This window comes from Electrona antarctica, assembly GCF_951216825.1.
Source record: "Electrona antarctica genome assembly, chromosome: 4".
NCBI classification, from domain to species: domain Eukaryota; kingdom Metazoa; phylum Chordata; class Actinopteri; order Myctophiformes; family Myctophidae; genus Electrona; species Electrona antarctica.
Window position 1 is genome coordinate 37,401,257 of NC_136809.1, and position 24,016 is coordinate 37,425,272.

At 40.5% G+C, this 24,016-nt stretch overlaps 3 protein-coding genes across 5 annotated transcripts; 2 read left to right on the forward strand and 1 right to left on the reverse strand.

The window, feature by feature from the left end:
• Positions 1-390: 390 nt before the first annotated feature.
• Positions 391-11,614, forward strand: atad5b (ATPase family AAA domain containing 5b). Of its 2 annotated transcripts, XM_079500022.1 has the most exons (15): positions 391-1,050; positions 1,555-1,890; positions 2,014-2,110; positions 2,589-2,671; positions 2,849-2,994; positions 3,456-3,630; positions 3,722-3,996; positions 4,084-4,177; positions 4,266-4,330; positions 5,608-5,806; positions 5,906-6,033; positions 6,332-7,149; positions 7,864-8,022; positions 10,259-10,440; positions 11,380-11,614. In XM_079500022.1, exons 1-14 carry the CDS (start codon positions 492-494, stop codon positions 10,332-10,334), a joined length of 3,210 nt encoding a protein of 1,069 aa, XP_079356148.1. In that variant the 5' UTR covers positions 391-491; the 3' UTR covers positions 10,335-10,440; positions 11,380-11,614. The 2 variants fall into 2 exon arrangements, with proteins under 2 accessions (XP_079356148.1, XP_079356149.1); XM_079500023.1 differs by lacking the exon at positions 10,259-10,440.
• On the reverse strand, positions 10,547-13,762 carry tefm (transcription elongation factor, mitochondrial). 2 transcript variants are annotated; one of them, XM_079500025.1, is made up of 5 exons: positions 13,542-13,762; positions 12,577-13,040; positions 12,200-12,349; positions 11,646-11,824; positions 10,547-11,483 (listed from the first exon to the last, which is right to left on the reverse strand). In XM_079500025.1, exons 1-5 carry the CDS (start codon positions 13,591-13,593, stop codon positions 11,222-11,224), a joined length of 1,107 nt encoding a protein of 368 aa, XP_079356151.1. In that variant the 5' UTR covers positions 13,594-13,762; the 3' UTR covers positions 10,547-11,221. The 2 variants fall into 2 exon arrangements, with proteins under 2 accessions (XP_079356151.1, XP_079356150.1); XM_079500024.1 differs by having other exon boundaries at positions 12,577-13,055; positions 13,542-13,761.
• A 950-nt stretch (positions 13,763-14,712) lies between these two features.
• On the forward strand, positions 14,713-23,982 carry LOC306921509 (arf-GAP with dual PH domain-containing protein 2-like). The gene is made up of 11 exons (XM_079498654.1): positions 14,713-14,887; positions 17,245-17,375; positions 17,583-17,674; positions 18,292-18,380; positions 18,507-18,619; positions 19,254-19,394; positions 19,569-19,652; positions 20,073-20,135; positions 22,887-22,961; positions 23,068-23,296; positions 23,695-23,982. Exons 1-11 carry the CDS (start codon positions 14,800-14,802, stop codon positions 23,721-23,723), a joined length of 1,134 nt encoding a protein of 377 aa, XP_079354780.1. The 5' UTR covers positions 14,713-14,799; the 3' UTR covers positions 23,724-23,982.
• Positions 23,983-24,016: the final 34 nt, after the last annotated feature.

Here is a 24,016-nt window from a genome sequence, read left to right on the forward strand (position 1 = left end):
TACGAAATGTCTGGATATGTTTAAAATATATCAATAACAGACAGTAGCACACACACAATGCTACAATTACAATAATGGCATGTACTATTCTGCTCTGATTGCAGAGTCGACCCTAATTGTCAGAACTTAAGTTACAACTGACAATTACAATGACAAGTTAGTTACACAAAAGTGTATAATTACTGACCCACAAGCACTGGGCTGCAATTTTGCCTCGTCCTCAGTTTTATAAAATGTTTTTCTATTAAAACACATCATTCGTCCAATCCAATGAGACGTAATCCAGCGACGTTATACTCTTGTACAGTAGGTGGCAGTAGATTCAAGCAATGGTTGCAACCCGTCATAAAACTGTAAGAAGAAGAATTACTATTTCCACCAATAAAAACACTAAACAGCAAAACAATCGTGAGTAAAGCTAGTTGTAGTTCAGTATCAGTGAACTGTGCAATGAACTCCCTGCAGGACAGGCAAGTGTGAAACTTAACGTCATGTTTCAAACTCGGAACAAACTCAAACGGAGAAAAACATGTAAGGATGCAACTGACTTATTCAACGACTGTCATGTCCATGCTGAAACTGAAGCCTGCGAGAAGGGTTCAGGAACTTCAGGTTCAACTCTCCTGTCTGAATACACCAAGTGTACTAGCAGCACAAATGGTGTCATCACTAGAGAACATCATCCACAGTATGAGAAGAACTGTATGCCAAACATCAAACTTGCTCCAATTTTCTTAAGGACAACAATGCAGCAAAACACCAGTGTTAAACAGACAGGTAAAGGCAGACTGAAGCACCCCTTAGATAAGGGGCCACTACTGCACAGATCATCAGGTACTGCTCAGACTAGACACCATGAGGTGAAAGAAGAACAACCAACATCATCATCCAGTCTGATGATAGAGAGAAAAGGGCGATGCAAGCTGTCTGCGTCTGCTCAGAATAGCTGTCTGGAAGAAATTACACAAGATAACCCATCCTTTCCACTGAGAAGGGTCTTTCTTGATCTGAAGACGAAACATAGAGACAGCCTACGAGATATATCCCAAGGTGAGCCTGAGTATCGATGTATTTAGACAAAATCTGTCTAAATACATCCAGATTTTGTCTACATACCTGTACATTTTGCCATTCTGGATCAAACATACAGTATATTACATTATCACACTGACATTGAGGTTTGACATTGATTTGGGCATTAGGCCACATACATATACATATAAATGGACCCGTAACGGTCCATTTGGTTCTCAACTCAAGGTTCAAGGAGTTTTGTTGTCTTTCAGTACAGAATGAAATATGTTACCAAGATCCTGGTCATGGCAGAATAAATAAAATACACCTACAGTATATGCTACATAATACAGTGCAATAAAGTAGCATAAAGCAGCAGCATTAAAAAAAGTTTCAGTTCATAGTGCAGTATCATATCATTTAGCTGGGGACCCCTGAAACCCCACCCCAGGCCTGGGGGTCCCCTGACCCCGCTTTGAGAACCAGTGCCCTTCAAATCTGTCAGTGTGATCCAAATCGATTATTATTCTGTTGCCACAGAGACGGTCCCAACATCCAGCCAGGTCCCATGTGACCACATAGGAGCGAAGAGGAAACAACCTTATGAAAGCGATGCCTCAGACAACTCGCTGATCAAACGTCGGCGTTCCAGCATTGTTTCAAAGGAAGGCAGTGCAACAGGTCATTGTCCGTCACCACCAGAGTACAATGACCCTGGTGGTGTTCAGCCCAGAAGAGGCAGGCTCAGTCGTACTTATAGATTGAAGCAGCATGAGAGAAGATGCCAGGATGTCAAGTATGAGCCAAAACCTAACCTGACAAGTCAAACGGAATCGGCAAGTGTGGTGTTTGAAGCCGGTGCCAGTCTCCAAAGACGTGAGGATTCTTACATGGACATTGACTGATTTTGTTTTAGAACTCATCAAGTTGTATTACAGTATGTCTTCTCTAGTAACAGAGTCAAACCCTCCTCTTTCTTTCTTTTGCTCATCTGTCTAGACTCCATTATAGCAGATATGCTTTGGACAGGGAGGTACAGCCCTCAGCATTCAAATGAAGTAATTGAAAACGCCTCCTCTGTAAATAAGCTCCACAGGTGATATATTCACATAAACATATTCCATGCTTTTCTAATATTATAATTATATTGCACTAGAAATTAGGGATTCTCCGCCTCCGATCAGGTTTTTTGGGACCGATACTGATCACCGATTGTTTTTCTCATGATCGGCCGATACCGATACCGATCTTGTGCCTAAGGGGAAATTTTGAATATTTCCAAAATTATAATATGCAAAAACCCACATCAAAACTGTTCCTGCGTGTGTGGGGAGTAAGGGGAGAATGTTTAGGCTTGTCACAAAGATGCAAAATTACATTATACTATACTTTTATACCACTTAAATGGTATAAACGATCGGTTTCTCCAGATAGGGTTAATTGCAGATCACCAATCGAGTCATTTGGAGGCCGATCGGTGGCCAATTGATTGGCGCATTACTACTAGAAATAGATTACCGTATTCGTATTCAGAAGTTATTAAATGTAGTTTCTCATTTGTCTTTGCAATGCAGTTGGTTAAAGAAATGGAAACTGAGAGCTGATTGTGATGAAAGTAAAAATGAGCTGGAAATGAAACGTGAAGAAAGCAGTAATGGTGAGGATTATTATCTTTGTCTATATAATATTCTTATACCATATTCATATTCCTCTAACTGTGACAGTGACAGGGTCAATGTTGGATTTTATTTACAAAATGTCTCGTACTGTAGGTTTTCTTTGGAATGTTGAGCATTTCCAGGAATGAATATGACATAATTATCTTGCCTGGCAGAGTCATGGGACTGTGGTGACTTCCAGGGTGAAGCTGGATTGGAGGAGAAACAGGAGCAGTTATGTACTGCGATGCTGATCACAGGACCTCCAGGCATTGGAAAAACATCCTCTGTGTACGCCTGTGCTCAGGAGCTGGGCTTTAAGGTTGGTGGTTTAAACAAAACATAAAACGATGTAAAATACTCGCCCTCCACACAGAAGCTGTGTGTGTGTGTGTGTGTGTGTGTGTGTGTGTGTGTGTGTGTGTGTGTGTGTGTGTGTGTGTGTGTGTGTGTGTGTGTGTGTGTGTGTGTGTGTGTGTGTGTGTGTGTGTGTGTGTGTGTGTGTGTGTGTGTGTGTGTGTGTGTGTGTGTGTGTGTGTGTGATGATGCAGGTGGTTGTGTCCTTGTTGCTACAAATTGATAGTGGTGGCGTTGGGGGCATGCCCTACGTTGTTTTACCTTTCATGCCGGATGCGGCCCTCTGTGTCACATACCCCTCTGTGTCTCATATAGCAACATGTTTTGTTTTCCTTTTTTAAATGAGAATAAAGGTTAGGTTTTAGAAGGTGTTTTTAGAATCGGCCTCAGGTCTAAATGGGTTATTTAGCTTGGTCTTTCCTATAGGTGATTGAGGTGAATAGCTCCTCCCAACGAAGTGGCCACAATGTTCTTTCCCAGTTGAAGGAGGCTGTCCAGTCACACCTGGTGGAAACCTCTGGGAAAGACGCCCTCAAACCAGCTTACCTCAACATCTACAACACCACCAACGTTTCCACAACTAAACATGATACCTTAACTGGTAAGACGATACTGATGATGTTTAAACCTGTGACATGATGGTCTCAAGTCATGTAAAATATATAATAAGGGAGTGTTATTTTCTTTAACAGGACATAATATGCTGTCTGCCAAACATGTTATCTCCACCTCAAAACGAAGGGGACAAAAAAGTGTAAAATCTCGTAGTAAAAGAAAACCTAGCCCAGCTTCAATTATTTTGGCCAACTTCTTCAAGATGAAGGCTAAAGCAGACCAGTTGCATTCAAGTGTCCTATCTGAGAAGCCAGCCATTGATATTTCATCAGTACCTGGTAATGAGTTGAGAAATTGCTCAACGGTGATGGAGAGGAAAAAGATGGCCACATCACTTATTCTATTTGAGGAGGTAAACCATTTGGCATCATTAAACTGCATATCTGGTTGTGCTTGTGCATAAACTCTTTATTTACTGTAGCTGTTACTGTCCCTGCAGGTTGATGTGATATTTGATGATGATATAGGATTCCTTACAGCCGTCAAGACATTCATGAGGAACACCAAGAGACCGGTCATTCTTACTGCCAGTGGTAAAAAGAGAGATTCAAATGGATTATAATGTAATTATAATGTAATCATCATCAGAGAAGGTCTAATGGAAGACAATCTCTTCCTTAGACCCCTTATTCAGAGAGAGGTTTGATGGACATTTTGAAGTAACCATTTTTAAGACACCTTCTTTGGTAAGTAAACCCTTCACCTTTGCATCCTTTCATTGTCTAAATGCAGAACATAATTAGATTGCAACATCATACAACTGTTATAGTTCAGTCAGGACAACTCAAGAATGGATGGAATATTTATTGAATACAAATGAGCAATATATTTATTATGGTTTGGCGATGAATTGGATCTGCATTTAGGTACTGAGATCAAGCGCATCAGTCCCATTTCCCGTACCTAACAGCAGATCCAAAACGACAGGTGGTAGCTGGGGGTGGAGGAGGGTAAGCAGCAAAAGTTTAAGCAGGCAGCAGCACAGCAGTATCAGTGTGCACTGTGCAGCAGCAAGTAAGCAAGCAGAATGAGTGGTGCAAACTTTAAAGTTTAAATAGCCGGTATGAAAATGGGATGAGTGTGTGAATGGATGAAGTGAATCATGTGAACGTGATGTTGAGGCGGCCCAATTAAAGGGCCGGCAGCAACTGCACTGAGTTTCCTGGCTGAACCCAAGGACTGTCTAAAGAGGATGAGAGAGACGCGCATGTTTCTTTCCTTCCATGGAGCACCTTGGCGTCGCCCGTACGGTCTTTGCGTCTCGTCCTCTTTAGACAGTCCTTGGCTGAACCAAGGAAGCTTTGAGAAGGAAAGGAAGTGGTCACGTGGCTGGACCAGCTCATAACAAACATTATTTCTGAACAATTGAGACCTTTGTCATATAATCCGTTCAGGAATTTTATAAACTAAGCCATATCACAGGTTGTTTTCTAATCACTTGCTTTTCGATGTGCACAGAGTGCACAGTATATCATTTTATTTGAGGATCTAAACAGCAGCAGGTATCGTTTCTGGCTCGGAGGTATCGTGAGATTTGGCTGCCAGACAGGAAACGGTGGGAAGTCTCGCGATACTTGGTGCGTTCAGAAAGGTGCTTTGTGCACTTTAGATACCATACCTCTATAAAATTACACAGTGTACACATCGAAAAGCAACACAGCAGACAATAATGTGTTACATGTCTTCTGTTATTTGCCAGAAGCGATTACTTTACAAAAGGTCTCAGTCATTCAGAAATAGTGTTTGTCCATGAGCTGGTCACTGAGCTCTCATTGACTCCAGCGCATTCTGCCGAACTTCTGGTGTAGTTTTGCTCCCATGAAAGTATCCATGAAAGTGTCATGGCGCAGCTCAGTCACATGACCACTTCTTTTCCTTCTCAAAGCTTCCTTGGCTGAACTTGCTCTGCGCATGTCTGTGACAGGCGTGATGCTCATTTCTTCACAAAGATGTCAATTTTCAGGTGAATGTTTGTAGTTATTTGCGGCTGGTGTGTTTGGCTGAGAGTGTGAGGACAGAGTTGGGTGATGTCACCAATCTCTTGAGACTCTGCAGGGGGGATATCAGATCTTGCCTCCTCCAACTACAGTTCTGGGTGCATAGTGGTGGGCAACTGGCACCTCAGAGGGAATATCTGCAGAAGGACCCTACCAGGACACTGTGTATGTTGCTCCGTGTTACTTAAACATCTAAATATGAAAGTGAATGAATTGAATGTGAATGCCATTTTATAAATTATTTCAAAAATATGACTATTCTAGTATCCAATATAAGTGAAGTGGAAGACATTTCAGACAATCCCCATCTTCCTCCCTGTGATGTGGGGTGCACTCCCAGCATGCTGGGGTTTCAGACAGAGACCCGTCTGAGCTTACTGACCCTTTTGAAGGCAAGTGTGGTCTTTTTTTATTTTAATTTAGACATTTCTATGCTGCATTTCAAATAGGTCAGTGTAGAGAGAGCAATCTGGGAACCCATTGGCAAAACAAAGGAAAGAGCGCCCTCTTGTGAGTTAGTCAACAGTCTGTCTCGAGACTAAAGAGAGAGAGAAAACCAAGGGCAGAAAGAAGAGGCATGCAAGACAAGATGGGTCGGATTTGAACCTGGGTCCTCGTGCTCACTAGGTTTGCGCACCACAGTATTGTCATTACGATTATCTTATAGATATTCTATTTTCTGTTCTACAGACCAATCTTGATCTGAACAAACTTCTGAACATTCTAGCTGAAAGCTGGAGGAGAGGTGTGCCACTGCTTTACTCCAACATGGACTTGCTTCTGCCCCTGACAACCACTGCCCAGGGATCCTCCACCTGTGCAGATGATGTGACTAGTTCTGGGTTGCAGAGTGATAAAACAACCCCTGCCAGGCAGCCTCAAAAGCAACAGTTGGTTGAGGTAATTGATCTTACAAGAGCCACATCTGTGAATTCCGTTAGGAACTTTTCCAGGCTTGGCAGAAGAAAATGTATGCCAACAGTGTTTGATGACCGTTCATCTTCTGGTGTTGCAGCCAAAACACACATAACCTCGGTGTCACTGATGGGGACACAATATAGAGCTACATGTTCAAATGACAAGCCAAAGACTGAAGACAGTGTGACTAAACTGGCAACCCTTTGTTTGGATGCCTTAATTGATTTCATTGATCACATGTCATACCTGGATTCCACAGTGCCAACTGAAGAATCGCATGTATCTGGCCCATGCAGGTCAGCAGAGTTTGTCTGGACTGGGGCAGAGATCAGAGATGGGTTGTTGGATGAGATGAGAAAAGGGGACAGTTGTGAGCAAGAAGAGAGAATATTGGAGATTCAAGCTTCTGTTGAGGGCTTGGCATTTCGGACATGTTGGAGAAAGGTGTCTGAGGTCTGGACTAAAGTCCAGGGATACAGACAGGGACTGGGGGACAGAGAGTGGCAGAGGCTGGTGGAGAGGTTCACCATTCCTGTCTCATTCCACAGACAAAGTTTCAACTTTAGTTCAACCCTTTTCTGTGACCCAAGGTGAGTGTGTATACTCGATCATAACTCCTACATTATTTCCATTTCAGTCTACTGTGTATGTGGGCCCAATTCAGTTTGAGATAATTTGATTCAGTTATATGATCAAGAGGTTAAATGACTATATTCTGATAGTAATCATAGTTTGTTCAGTAACAGTGGTTTCCTTGTATGTAGGTGACAAATTTAGAGAGAGTAGCAGTTGAAGAGCTTACTTTTATAGTGTTCCAGTTCCAATTTTATCTGCTCATTTATTTGTGTCATCACTTACAATTCTATTTGTTTAATCTGTATTTTTTTCTCCCTGGAAATAAAAACCTCTGGGTTTCCTGCGTTCTCTATCCTGATTGGATAAAATAGGTATCCCAGTTTCAGAAAATGGAGTTTGTTTAATAAAACACTGGAGAGACATTGAGACTCCTGTTACTGAACAAACACTATATCAATGAGTACTATCACGATAGAGCTTTTTATTTTAACCAAAGAAAATAACTTGCACTACCTTTAAACCTAATTTGTTTCTGCTCTGTATACAAGAATGACCTCTAGCCTAATAGTATTGGCTTGTAGTTGTAAAACCTGGAAGTTAGTTTTAGATTAATGTAGAAAAAGGTGTGTGGTCAATGTAAGCCTGAAAGAGGTTCACATTGTGTGCATATCTAAAATGAGTGTGCGCTAATTGGCGGCATAATGCAATATGACCACATGTCTGTCCAGTGCCGCCCAGAAGAGGTATGAGCTGAGCAAGAAAGTTCTATGCAGTCGATTCTTCAGCGTCCTGGGAAACAGACGGGCTATCACTGTTGAATACATGCCTATGCTCCGCTCCATCTGTCGCTCAGACAGGGCAGAGCAGCAGGGGCAGCCGCCGGCCAGGTGAGTCAGAATATAAAATGTCATCGAATTAAAATCCCAAAGCGGAGTGTCTTATATTGAAGGTCAAATTTGCATATTTCTAATCTAAATCCTATGGCAGAGTAGACATTTATTAGTGTGGTTGCCCAAAGGGCAACCAGACTATAGTACTTGTAACACTTTATTACTGGAGTAAGACTTTTTTTGACGCACTACTCCTCCCACAGTTTTGACTGTACGTACTTGAGCCATATCTCAAATTGACCGGCTTCATCGGGAAGGATGAGCTTGTATTCTTTTAAGAGAAATGTTGTATAGTTTAATTGATATTAATTTATTAGTGAATAAAATTTCCCCATTGACATGAATGGGAAAATGCGATTTTTCACATTTTCTCACATTCAAGTATTTTTTCCTCAGACTGTAAGCACTATAGTTACAAAACTTGGAGGGTAGGTTCATAATTACTAAAATTAATGAACTTATAATGTTATCGGTCAGCCTCATGGTGGCGCTATAACAGCCCACTTTACATTTTGGCTTATAACTCTTGAACCGTAGGTCGTAAAATAAAAAATATTTGCGTCATGATAGATTTTCCGCCATTTTGAATTTTCTCCAAAACACACTTTTGGCTCCTCCTACAGATTTTGTCCAAATCTCACAAAAATCGGCACACATGATCTCCGGACCCATCCGATTAAAACACCAACTGCAGAATTTTGGTAGTGCGTATCGTTCGGCCGTAATCGTCGTCCGAAGATAGTAGGAGGGGCCTATTTTACAAAAAATGCCATAAATCACAAACGGAATGTCCAATCCATCCCAAATTTGAATCACTTGTCACGGGTGGGTTACTCAACCCAGAGCCGAAAGCATTTTCATCCATAGGGGGCGCCGCAAATGTTAAAAATGTAACCGTTTGTCGCAAAAACATGATTTTTGGGGGATAAATACCCTCCGAATTACTTACGCATGATCGCAGGGGTGACGTGACATTGTATTTGGCTGGCAATATCAGTGGGAGGGGCATATGTAAGCCACTGCGGCAACCACACTTTGCAATTTTTTAAAATTGCGACCTTTCTAGTTATGTATGTGATTATGAGCTCTCGAGCATTGGGAAGTTTTGTACGATTTTTATATCCTCTCAATAATAATTAATTCAACTTTATTAGCAGACTCAGGTCCATAGGAATACATACACGGGGTAACATACAAGAGATACAACAGGCAATAAAAATCATAAAAGCATGTAAAACAAATACAAAACTTACATAACTTAACCCACAGGTAGAACATACAGGCATTTTAGCCAGTGTACCCTTAAACTAGATGTATAACGTGAACAGCTCACTGAGGGGCTTGAAAGCGCTACAATGATACTGTTTGTTGACACATCCAGCCTTTTCATAAATTTAAACATTAGATTTCTTAGGAGTGCTTTAAAAGTCCTCACTCCAGCAGTGACAAACATCTGGCTAGCACTGCCCCCTCTGGGTTGTTTAAGAAGTATTCTCATGGCATCATTATATGCAACTTGCAACCTGTGCATGCTAGACTTTTTATAACATGACCACAGGTGTGCAGTATAAAGCGGTGTGCAATATGCCTTGAACAAGGACACTTTCACTTTAGTGGAACAATGACAGAACCTTCGGGCAATAGTGTTTGCTTGAGCATACAGCTTCCTACATTGTCTGTAAATATCATCTGTCATTTGATCCGTAATAAAATGGCCAAGATATTTATACTTATTCCAGACCTCAAGACTATTGTCTGATAGTTAAAGATAGGAAATTTAAGGCGTTTGTCCTCTTTAGTTCTACATATTAGAACAGCGCTTTTGCTAGCATATTTTATATCATGTTGCACACCATATTCAGAGCAAACATCAAGGAGCTGTTGTAAACCAGCACTACTGGGACTGAGGACCACCAGGTCATCTGCATACATCAGATGGTTTACTAGTGTTTCTCCGACCATGCATCCTGTGTTACAGGTTCTCAGTTGAGCAGACAAACCATCCATATATAATAGGACCATAGGACTCGGTTTCAAAATAGGAGATATGATATGACCCTTTAAAGAATGTAAATAAATTCTTTAAATTTTTACAAATTGTCAGCCTAATGATAACAAGAGTATCTTTTGTATAGGAAAATGCCTCAAGATGGCAGATGACTTTGCAAGCATGCCACACAGTCATATGAGAAAATAATTGTCAACCTTATGTTATGTATCCATTTTGTCCCAGGTTGTACTACCTCAGCGACATTGGACTAGGCCTCTCCAAGTCAACTATTCAACTCCTTTCTGAAGAATTCCCATAGACAAGCCAATACCTGGTCCTCATCAACCACACTATATATTTAGTTTGACTGGTGCAAACCACTCCAACAACTGGCTTTGTTAGTACCTGTGTTTGTTCCTGTACGGGTGAGCATGGTTGCTATGGTTAGTATGTGACGTCACTGTTGCACCACTCAGTTCACACAGGTGTGATTTTTTTAACTGTGCTTTAATACTGTGAATAGAGATGAACTAGATTTAATTTTTTTTAATGGAAACTTCAGTTCTGTAGTTGTAATTGGAAAAACACATTTGAAATATATATACGAGTAAATAAAAATCCATTATTTTGTTGGAGGTATTTCTGGACTAGAGCCAGGTATGAAAAAGTTACATGTAGCTTGACTTTGATACAAAGATGGGTTGCTGGAAACCAGTTAATTAATTTAATCATCGTTCTTGTTCCTCTAAGATTGAGCTGCTGCAGAATTCACAGATCTTTACTTAGAAAGAATAGCGACAAAAGGTCCAAATACCATCCCTGTATGACAGCAGAAATGTCACAGTAATATTTTATGATCAGATATTCAGGATGATCTACCAGTACCAACCACCATCAAAACATTGTTACATATGTATTTGTCACAGTATGATTAGAAAACCAGTTGGATTGAAAAAGGTGCACTCATTTCTTTCGACGGAGGCACTGCTGAGCGAGTTTGAGCGTTGCAAAGTCATCTTCAGTCAACTCAGCACTGTCCGAGATTTGTACCGATAGGGACAGAATCACAACGCAAATGAATCCCCCCACCCCCCAGATTAGTAACGGATAGTATTTTAATGAATTGGAAGGCTCACACAGGAGTCAAAGTTAATCCATGTTTGTCTGGGTGACTAACAGTTCCCAAAGCATAAATTAATGTCAAACCTATTTGGAAGATTCACTCAGCAGTTCGTAAAAGGCCACTCCTTGTAGGAGGGCATCACACAGTTCATCCCCTCGTCTCGTTCTCATCTGGAAAGCGTCCTTGTACTTGATCAGGAGCTCATGGGGGAAGTTTAACCGAGGTAGCTTCTGTGTCACAGACTCCGTCATCATCGTCATCACCATCTCCGCCCCGCTGGTCCGTGATTCGCCTAGCATCAGTCCGAAGTGACGGCCCACCATCCCACGCTTCATGTTCAGAACCCTGGTGAAGGAGGGGGGCGGGAAACGGGATGAATTATTATTTTTGCATGACAGTGTTATAACTTATGGTTAATCAATTTGAGATATGTATAAAATAATTACTATATAATAAAATAAAAATAATCAATAGTTGTAAGTTGTAACCCTTTGTCATCTTTTTCACCTGGGAGGGCTGTTGCCATCCGTCTCAGAGTATCGGGGCTCTAACAGGGCAAACAGCATAGCCTCGACAGACCGCATGTGAGCCAGGACAGGGAACAGTGTTGGGTTTTGTAAAGTGATGATGTTCTTCTCCACAATGTAGAAATCAGCAGAGGGGAGGAGTGACACAACATATGAGATCTGTAGGTGGAAAATGTATTACAAATCATAACTAACCAAGTTGTCTCACCTAGACACAGAATCTGACACAAATTGAATTTTGACCTGTCAAGATTGTATGTATTATATATATTATATTTATTATTTATATTTATTTATTATTTAGCTAAAATAAATAAATCTGCGCTTGGCTTTAAGCCTGACATTGTCATAAGATGAAAATAACTAATCTAAGAGCTCACACGTGATAATGTTGCATCATATCATTTTGAGAGCTGCTATTTTTGCTCTGTAACAAGTGTGCTGCGTGCAAATGGGTACTGTGAAGGAAAATGAGTTATGGATTGTGTCATGTGTGATAATTGGAATGATCAACGTAAAAATCTAAATACTTACATCATTCAAGTATGATGGGGCATCGTAGGTCCCCTTCAGGAAATTAGGACAAGCCAGTTGCTGCCAGTCCAACACTGTCATCCCACGGTCCACATGTGCCCAAGCAATGCTGTTAGTTCCACATATTAATGACACAATGGAGCTGGCTTCCTGAAACAACAAATCACAGTTGTTGAACCCTAATGTCCTAGTCCCTAGCTTGTAGATGGGCTAGATTTGGTGTGGAGGGGAAAATATACTTGGAAGTTGTACCCCACCTAGATGCCTGGTGGAGCCCAGTCAATGAAGTATATAGGGTTTAAGTGGAAGTAAAGGTAGTAAATTCAATAAAAGTGAGTAAGTGACAATGGTCAATGCAAGCTAAATCAGAAACTCACCTCCAGCCAAGACCTGTTAATTTCTGGCCTGATAAACTTGGCCAAGTTCATTTTAACTTTTCTCTCTTTCTTTTCCGGAGGATTGAGAATGGAATTGAAGACTATGGTGGCACTTTTGTGTTTCAGTAGGGGAACACTTGTCACACTTTCCAGAGTTTTAAAAGGTCCGTTTTTGGTCCTATGATCCACAATGTTGACCGACTTGCGGCCACGTAGGAGCTTGACAGTTGTAAGTTCTGACACAGTAGCGTTGTTGAGGAGGTTAAGGATGACAGACCGTTGATCTGAAGTGTAACAAGAGTCCAAGGATCTCTCGTCGTCCTTACAGTCGCCAGAGGATGAGATGATGGGGTTCAGGGTCTCGAACCCAGCAATGGGAATCCGACTCCTCCAGCAACACGTACACTGAAGATATCGTAGCTCAGGGAAGCAACTTGGAGGGCGTTGGAATAAACCAAACTGACCTGCAGATTGTCCTCCTACAAGAGAATGGTACACAAGATCTGAGAATATTGTAACTTCTCATAGGAATATGATTTCATTTGAGCTGGTCAGTCAAGCTGCAGCCACCTAACTCAAAGTTCTATCTAATCTTATGGGGGTCCCTATCACATCATTTCAGAATGAAATAAATGATTAAATGCACAGAACACGCAAATCCAACGCATTTCCCATACAAACTGTGACCCGAGCCATTCTGGGGAGTTGCAGGGCTAACGGTTAGCTGCTAGCTCGAGTAACCATAGCTCGTAACTACCTTGGAGTTAGCCCAAACATTTAGACTCTCGTAGAGGTTTTTTTCGATTCTGACGAATCTCTCAATCTCTCTCGTTGAGAGATTCGTCAGAATCGAAAAAAAACCTCTACGAGAATCTAAATGTTTGGGCTACCTTGGAGTAGTATATGGTAACTACAATATAAATTACCAGTGCTTAGACTTAGTTGGTTAGAACTACATAACTTACCTCTGTGAACGACCGATGACAGAAATCTCCTTGCAACCCACATTCTCATCATCCAAAACTGCTACGTATTAATACATTATAATAAACAACATTATAAAACATGCAGGTTGAACAATTTTGCCCTTTGGCTACTTGGTTGTTTTGCTGTGCGACACTCTTGACTGTCCGATATTGTAAGCGTGCTGGTGTTAGATGGTTCCGAACGTTTTTGTTCCGCAGGAGAATGGCTTCATTTTCTTTCCCTCAAGAGGTAAGGCGTGTCAAACTTATTTTGGTCCAAATCCAAAAGATTTAAATAATGTATATGAAAACGCTAGTAGAAATGTATTTGAAAGCACAACATTAGAATGTGTGATGGACTGATGGTGTTAAAGCTAAAACGTATTTTGTTTGTGTTAGGGCATATTATGCTTAATAGACGCCTTAACAGACGACGTCACACTGATAAGCAACAGCATGCGCACATAACGGCAGCAGAAGAACACCTCTCATAAGATGCAATGGAAAAGTTCTAACTGCACTCACGTGTAAAAAATGCCCCATCAAACTTTTAGATGCTGTTTTTATCCCAGTGTGGAGGAAGAACCCCCATATGTTCCTATTTTGGGCATTTCAGTTCTTACCCCCTCCCCCTTTCCCCTCACTGTATATCTTTTCCATTTTTACCTCCTTTTATGATGATTTCCTGTTTTTTGTTATAGAGAAGTGTATATTTGTATGTCTAAATGTACTGATGAATTGAAAATGGTAGACCCTATTGTAAACAAGTGTAATATGCTTTATGGTGTCGTGTCGTCCATGCTTTAAATGTACCCATCCTGCATACTGTTAAATAATAAATATTTCAATCAATTAAATCAAGCACTACAAATCGCATTGTGAGCTTAATTGTAACAGCTATTTAAGGAATTGAATAGGGCAAGTTAACAGGAAATATGCAAGCTATTATTCACCTTATCAAACTCACACTCAATTGTTCTGTTACCGACATAGAATTCTATCACCCATGGTGGTGGTGCCTTGTTTCACTTCCTTTCTGTTATTTCTGGAGTCCAGTGTTTGTGTGCAGAACAATAAATCCATAGTGCTAAGAGACGAAGAGGAAATGTTGGGAGTCCTGCGGCACTCCAACAAGGGAGAGCACAACTGAGTAGAACCACACTGTCTAATGGATAGAATAATTATTTACTTAATATCTATATATTATTTTCTCTTTGGTTAACAAGTGTTCCATGACAAAAACAATCTATTTTCACCTATGGCAAGCCTGGAGCGAAATAAGAAGGTTCTGCTTGAATTGGTCAAGCAGCCAGGCAACAACATCTGTGCTGACTGTGGAGCCCCTGGTGAGTATGTTGGCAAACAATGTAATAGCTAAAGGAACTGAAGATCAATTACAGTGAAATTGAAGTTTGATTAAAATGTATTCATGCTTTATTTTATTTTATAAATAACAGGAGAAACAGTGTTGTCTGAATTCAATGTTTGTTTCAAACGCTGCTGACAAAAAAAGTGATATTTGGGAAGACATGTATAGCAGCCTGTTGTTAATTTTGTTCTGATAGTGTAAACTGAAACATATTCTTTGACATATTTGACATACATAAAAATATTCTGCACTACATGCAGACAGTGATGGAAGAAGTACTCACATTTTGTAATAAGTAAAAGTATCATGTTACAGCAATACAAGTCCAGTATTCCACATTTACTTACGTAAGAGTACAAAATATTGGCATCAGAAGTACCAATGCATAATGTTCATTATGTAGAAGGTCCCATTTCACAAGTTTTCATATTTATAAAATGTATAACAATACATTGAAAATAGCAGATCTACAACCTCACAACGTGTCGCAAAGCAATTTTCAAATTGCACTGCAGTATATAGATCTGAAGTGGTTTTGGAATATAATAAAAAATTATAGGTCTGTCGTGTGTGTGTTTCGGAACCCTCAGTTAAGCTTTTCTGAAGTTCGGACGTCGCTTACCCCAGGGTCCCTGAGTACTTATTCCGCTCTCCATGGGAGGCAGATGTACATACCCTCCATTCACACCGTGCGGGGCTCCGCTTGAGTGTTGGTGAGATGTTTCAAAGATGCATAAAGTGGCTATAGGAGACAACGGAAACGTGGGAGAAATCGCATTAAGCGCCGATGCAGTTAAGTATTTTTCATCATTTTTTAAAGTTTTGGCTGCTCTGAAATTCTCTCTTCCTCACTTCTCATGTCCCGCCTCCCACGACACAACAGCATTATAACATCCTGCATGTACGCGGTCGGCCAATCAGAGGCAGTAACTAGGACGTGCAGCTAGCCAGTCGCCGCTCGGGAGGCGGTACAATGGGAAGTCAACAAGGAAGTCAAGGAAGTGAGGAAGAGAGAATTTCAGAGCAGCCAAAACTTAAAAAAAAGATTAAAAATACTTAACTGCATCGGCGCTTAATGAGATTTCTCCCACGTTTCCGTTGTCTCCTATATCCGCTTTATGCATCTTTGCATACGGAGGGTATGTAAATCTGCCTCCTTCAGAAAAGCTTAACCGAGGGTTCCGAAAGGGGCTAGCGTGTGCCCTGCAGGGAGTGGTCAATGGGTGAGTGCTTACAATTTACAATTTAGGCATTTAGCAGACACTCTTAATCCAGAGCGATTTACATTAAGCAAGAACAAAAAGCATGGGAATACATCACATATGTAAAATGCATTTATCGCGAAACATGCGTAAGCTAAGAACGTAACTAGAACATATCTATATAATGACACTATACATATAAACTATAACTAGAACATATCTATATAATGACACTATACATATAAACTATACATATATGCTATACTATGCTGTACATATATACTATGAAGTGCTATGACTACATACAATGCACTTATTGTGCTGTACATGACATGCTATAAGTCTGTTTCAAATGCTATATAAGTCTAAGAAGTGCTGTCTAAGGGGGTAGGGTAAGTGCTATGGGCCATGATGGAGTCTGAAAAGGTGGGTTTTCAGACTACGGCGGAAGATCGGGAGTGCTTAGTGTGAATGGCCTGGCATCTGCAGGGGTCAATAGGTCCTACTCTAAACAGACAGACATAGGCACGGACAGACACACACAGGGGCACACAGCCATTTCAGCTCAAAACTATTCTCAAGTCAAAATTGTACTTACAGTATTTGAGCAAATGCACTTACAGTAGTTACTTTCCACCACTGTGCAGCACTACATGCAGTGTTGTTTGTTTCCGAAACTGATAGTTTATAGCTCTGTCATGTTTTGAAATAAACTCTCATGAGAGGAAGTGACTGCTACATGTTAATACTTCAGTTCAGTTTATGATCTGATTGTAATATGTTCCTTTTTTCATGGTGGACTGCAGTTCATCAGAATGGTAGCAAGTCATATAGAGATGTTTACTGTAACTGTCAAAGTCCAGAATAAAACTGATACAAACAGAAGTTATTTTGTGTACTGTGCTTATCTCATTGGCCAGAAAATATGTAATGCATTGTATTGGCTTAGAAAAGAGCAAAAATGTGATGTATTTCTATGTTATAGCTGTTGCCCATTCATTGTGATAACTCACCTACACTGTGTCTCTCTACACTGAGTGTTAATTTAACTCTGAAAGTCTGAGGGTGTACAAATGGACCATTTTGGGTCCATTTGTACACACTCCAGATTTTCATGTCTTTTTCCTCACAGAGCCTGATTGGTCCTCCTACACCCTCGGCATATTTGTGTGCTTGAACTGTTCAGGGACACATCGTGATTTGCCAGCTGTCAGCAAAGTAAAGTCTATACGCCTGGATTTCTGGGATGATTCCCTTGTTGAGGTATAGTTTGTATTCACTTGTTGAGTGATTGTGCTCCATCAATTCACTGTTTCCAGATTCCAAAGATGTTTTACTCAGTCACATATGCACTGCACATACATATCAATGGTGGAATTTAAATGGATACTTTTATTTTTCTTATTTCATCTTTGACAAAATACTTGATATGAAGGCATGTTTGTGGTGTTGTTTTTGTTTTTCTTATAGTTCATGAGGGACAGGGGAAATTGTGCTGCCAAAGCAATTTATGAGAAGTTGATCCCTGCTTTTTTGTACCGCCCACAACAAAAAGATTGTCTGTGAGTGACTGTCATCATATCAGCTACTGTTATCATTCAACGTTTTGTTGCGGAACTGAAAACTCATGAATCAACCAAATAGTCCATTCAGTTTGAGAATTGTGCTTAAAAGAGGAACAAATACTAGAGGCTGTAACTGCTCAGTAGTATATAGTGGAGGGTACATAGGCCTATGCCTACCATAAAAAAAGAAAAAAAATCCTCCATGTAAGACATATTGACCAAACCACCTTGAAATGTTACAAAGTACACACTTCTCAAGACACTACACCACTGATTAGGCTATACTGTAGGTGGGAAACATTGTTGGGCACATGATCACTCAAGCGGCTAATTGCAAGTTCAACCTGGTGTTGCCTGCCTGGGGAGAAGCATTTTATTCACATCAAATTGATTGCCTGTTAGATCAAAAAGTGGTAGATGCCCAGAATTGCCTACCCCTGCTGTAGCATAAAGAATTGTTGTTTTATTTGATTATTTATTTTTTGTTCATGAATATTTTTATTCAACTACAGATATTCACATATTTTGGGGGCTTCTATGTCTTTATTGATAGTTGATTGTTGGCAACACGTGAGGCTTATAGTCATCATGAGACATTTTATTTTTTATCTTAGTGTTCTGAAGGATCAATGGATTCGAGCAAAGTATGAGAGAAGAGCATTCACTGGAGAGAATAACGACCTTCAGCAAGCATACAGCTCAGGTAATTAAACACAGAAACATTATGCCTCAAAGATTCCTCTCCACTTATATGTATTATTAATTTATAATTCTGCATACCAAACAGCGTTGTTTGATTCATATGCTCTTTTGATTTCATCCGATCCAGACACATTTGAGTCCATTCTGTGGAAAAAGGGCAAGGACAACAAACAGTTTTTGAAGAGAACATTCCAGCTCTCCCAAAAAGACTTCACTCTTAGATACTTTGTTAAAAAAGATGTGAGTATTTTTATTTTTAACCATATACCTGTTTACTACATTATAACTAGCCCCAATGACATACAGAACTACGTTTCTCTTCATATCACATTATATTTATTTGAATGCTTTAATTTATAGCAACTTGTTTCACATTTCACATTTCACATTGAACGAAACCGCAAGAGAGTGAAAGTGACAGCTGTCAGTCAGTTAATTAGGTTATAGCCCTTATTTTTCTAAATGCTGGTTTTTCAGTAGGCCTTTCAAAATGACTAGTCTACACAGCCGAATAAATGCCTACTAACCACCTGCACAAAACGTATTTACAAACTGGTTTTATGCCCACGTTTTCATGGTGATGGTGGACATAAGGAGTTTAATGTGACGTCCGGAACAGCAATGTCCGTGTTCAACTATGTTTGTGACTTGTGTGTGACTGTTTGTGTGTGACCAGTACCAATGAATACCAAAAGTGGCGCTGTTGTGCCAGAAACGGGGAGAGAGAGATAGTGCTGCACTGTTGCCTGCTAATGAGAGAGAGGGGGGGGGGGGGATTTGCACCACTCAGTTCACACGGGTGTGATTTTTTATTCATTTTGCAAGCAAACCCATGATGATCTTTTTCGATAATATACACATAATCCTTCTCCAGTCTCCAAAAGCTGTCATCTCCTTGAAAGACCTGAATGCAGTTTTTCAGCCTGAGAAGATAGGCCATGCTCATGGACTACAGATATCATATGTCCAAGAGGGACGTACCAGGAATCTATTTGTTTACCATGAGAGTGGGCAGGTGAGACAAACTTCAGTTATGTAAGTATTAGTATTATATTTGTAGTTTCCGTTTGACATCTTTAGATGATTGTCATAACAAATACATTGATTTTTTTCATCTAAAAATAAATGCATTTAAAAAATAATGCTCCTTGACTTCCTGACTTAGTTCCCCGTTTCCATTACCTTATAGGTAATTGTATCCTGGTTTAATGCTATTAGGGCAACCCAGTTTGTCTACCTCAAGAAGAAACACCCAAATGCTCAAGATAGTGAGGTAAGACCTTTTCACACTTTCATAAAGAGTACAACTATTTCCAAACTTCACATTTTAATCTCTAAACTTAGTTGACCGGGGTCCTCCAAAGCTCTATACTTGGTCCTCCCTGTTTTCCCCTCTACACCAAAAATGTCTCAACCAAAAATAGTTGATCTGCAAGCTCATGGGACCTTGTAGATCTGTTATTCTGGCTGAATGTTCTCTCCAGAAGTGGGAAGCTAGGTTTCATATGGTTAAAGAAATTAGTTCTTGCTTTATTATTATTGTTTTCTTTACTGTATTCAATTTAAAACCTACTTCTCTTATGATTTTTTACTCCAAGGAACAGCAATGTCCCTATATGTCCCTATGTTTAGAGTACCAACATGGGGCACTGTTGCACCACTCACTTCAGACCGGTCTGTTTTTTTTTTACAGCTTATACCTCAGTTAACTACAAGTAGTCTGAAAGAAGGGTACATGGAGAAAACTGGTCCAATGGTAAGTTGATCTTCTAGCTGTGAATTATTTTTCAACTGTCTTTACCTATCCAAAAGCTGTGCTTGCCAGGCTGGAATGGCTTAGGGTCGACGACAGAGTACAGCATCTTGCAATGGGTCTGGTCCACAAGATTCGATACACCACCAAGATACCCATGTACCTGTCTAGATACTTCCTTAACACTAGCGCGTCGGAGCGGTCAGGCTGACCGATTTTGAAATTTTGAAGTGGATTTTCTTTGCCCATGAAGTCCTGAGAAAGTTCCCCTTGCATGACTTTTTCTAAATGTTCGATTCAAACCATCTCTGTTTTTTTTTTCATCTGAAACGTTTTGGAAATATGATTTTAGACATAATTCTACTAAAATGTCTGCTCTTTTTCGGTCCGTGGGACCGCTCTTAGAGCCCTCACCCTTTCTCCCCCACAAGCAGTGCTTTTCACACCTCCCTCCCGGCTGGAGACGGGCATTGTTCAAGCTAATGTGTCATTTGCATTCCAACTAGCCTTCCACATGTAGGCAAACTTACATTACAAACTTACATAAACTAAATGTTGTTTTAGATGTTATATTTGTTATATGCGGTTTGCAGAAATAACGATGTCTGACTTTATTTCTCGAAACGGAAAAAGAAATATGGTGTGTGGTATTGTTTCCACCAAGCGCATAGCTCAATAGATATAAATACATGTTGACTATACACGCCATCTTTAGCATAATTATGTTGGAATAATAAAGTTTATAGCATTGTGACTATGTCGCGCATATTCATTTAATATATCAGCGCATCAAAAATATGGTGAAATATGGTGTATTGACTGACTGGCGTATTGTTTCAACCAAACGCATAGCTCAATAGATATAAATACATGTTGACTATACACGCCATCTTTATAGCATAATTATGTAAGGTGGCGATGATAAAAATGAATCAATTATCCTGGAATAATAAAGTTTATAGCATGGTCTGTTTGACCCGACCGACATTTCCTTGGAGCGAGAATGTTCGCCGATGCGCGAATCAGCGCGATGCCAAATAAAAATGACAGTGTTTGAAATCAGTCCAACCCGATAGACGTCCCGAACTTCTAAATGTTTTGTCAGTAAGAAGAACAGTTCTGTCCGTCCTTCGTCTGTAAACTTTTCTGCACGCGACCAGTGGAACTGATTTCCACGCATCACGGCTCTCTTTTTTTCTCTCTCTCTCCCTCTCTCGTGGAGAGGGAGAAAATATCCAAGTAACTGACGGTGAGGTATGCGGAAGTGCATTTTAGATAACGCTGTAGCACTATTTGTGGCGGTGATGCGTCACATGACTTGATCTATCCTATGGTGTATATATAAACCGTGCTGCTGCTACGGACCTTTCTGCTGGCACAATAAATCAAATATATATAAATGACATCGATCATAGGCGGCGGGTATGTAAGGCTAGGCCAGGCTTAGCCTTCCCAAAAATTATGCTGGGTATTTTTTAAATATATATAGGCTAATATGTGCGCAGCATTAGAAGGCTAGCCGCTCCCAAACTCCCAACTCCTTTGTCTGTAGCCTAAACTTTTCTGATTTGCACGCACGCACGCACAGCTCTTTCCTTTTTTTGGCACAATCAATCAAATATATATTAATTACATCGATGTTTCCCCCTCTATATAAAATGACAATATATAACTAATGTCGTATTTCGTCTGAGCAATGTGCCTGGCTCTGGCAATAACGTGTGGTAGCCTATTGTATTGGCTCAATACAAAGTCGGACAGTGTTTGCTGCGCAAGGGTATTCAATAAAGCGCTCACACCGTCACTATAATTATAGTTTGGTAAACTGAAATAAAAAATAACTTTGAGTTGTCCTGTCTAGTTGAAACTGCTGCCTTGAATTCGTTGGAATGTAACATTTAGAAGACAATGGCAAGCCGTCAACGGGTGCAGAGAGAGGTGTGAAGATCATTAGACAGTGGGGGAGACAATGGCCAATCAAATAGCACGAAAAACACCGGTCAGCCTGACCGTTAGCCGTCATATTAGTAGTGCATTTTTTTCAGACATCCTAGTGTTAATGTTAACGAAGTCCACACCCACAACACCAGAGGGAGTGCAACGAACCATGTACAACCCAGATTCGGCACAAACAAGGGACTAAATTATTTTCGCTCCTATGCCACAAAAATGTGGAACGCCCTACCAACAGTCATTAAGACATGCGAATCCCTTGACTCCTTCAAAACCGCTCTCAAAGGGCACCTACGGATGGCTGCAATTCGAAACTGGCCCCCGTAAAATCTGAATCCCCCCCACCGCCCCCCCCCCCCTTTTTTCCCCTCACTGTATATGTTTCTTTTCCCTTTTTACCTCCATTATGATGAATTCCTGTTCTGTTCTTTGTCTATATAGAAGTGTCTATTTGTACGTCTCTAAATGTTTTGATGAATTGAACATGGTGGACCCTCTTGTAAACAAGTGTAATGCTTAATTGGGTCGTCCACTCACAGTTAACAGCCTTTGTATTGAGTTTGTGCTGGAAATGTACTGTAATTCTGCAAACTGTTAATAAATATTTCAATCAATCAATCAATCAATCAATCAATCAATCAATCAATCTGTGTGTGTGTGTGTGTGTGTGTGTGTGTGTGTGTGTGTGTGTGTGTGTGTGTGTGTGTGTGTGTGTGTGTGTGTGTGTGTGTGTGTGTGTGTGTGTGTGTGTGTGTGTGTGTGTGCGCGCGCGCGTGCGTGTGCGTGTGTTTGTAATTTCAGCAATGGGAGCCATTCAAAAAGAGGTGGTTCACTCTAAGCTTGGACAGAAAGCTTCTCTACTTTAAAACTCCACTGGTAATGATTGTGCACAGTATTTTTAAATTTTCAAAAGCATGCACATATCTGTCTATATTCATTTACACACATCATGCATTATTTTGTTTGTTTGTTTTGGCAACAGGATGCTACTGAGCTGGGTGCTGTTTTCATTGGCACAGAGAGCCACAACTACTCTGTAAACGAGGGATCACCCAATGCCATGCGGGGCAGCAGATGGCAGTGTGGTATCACGTTGCAGACACCAGGCAGACAGTTTGTGTTCATGTGCGAGCAGGAACAGGACCAGAAGGACTGGATAGCAGCCTTCAAGCAGATCATCTCTCAACCCCTGACCATGCAGGACTATGCAAGTAAGATATACTTGCATTTCATAAACTACAAGCTCACAGAAAATCACGTTGCGATGCGTTTTGATCTTATAAATTGGTTATTTTTTAAATGTTTTGAAATTTTCTGACAAAGCTTGAACATTTTCAAAAACCTTCACCTATATATAATGAATGGCATGCCCAAAATAGTGATGCCAGGCCTAGGAGTTTATGGTTATTTTTCACATTTGGTTGGTGATGGGTGTGGGCACCGCATTGGCGCTTCATTGGTGGGAGCGCCTCTGTGGGTGGCCACCAGTAGCTTACAAATGTAGGTCCTTACCAGCTCACCTTAAGGCTGTTTGGAGGCAGAGGAGCGATACAATACGTGCGTGCGTGCGTGCGTGCGTTGATATTGTCCTCTTTGTTTATTTTAACAGATGAAGCCAATTGGCCGAGGTTAAAATGACTACAATCAGCATCAAGAGAAGACAGACTGGATGTGGATATAGGAGTGAAGCACCCTTGTTGGAATATTAGACAACATTTCATCATAATGGAAGCAGTAGCTAAGGGAGTGCACTGGCAGCCCAGATCAACACCAATGACAGAATTACTGCAACTGCTAATACAACTCTTTGCACATTCTACACCGTAGAGTTGTAGACACTATAATAGGACAAATGGGACAGCTTGGTCCAAGTTGCTTGATCACAAACATGGCTTCATTCACATAACTGTATCTTTCTTTTTGTTTGTTTT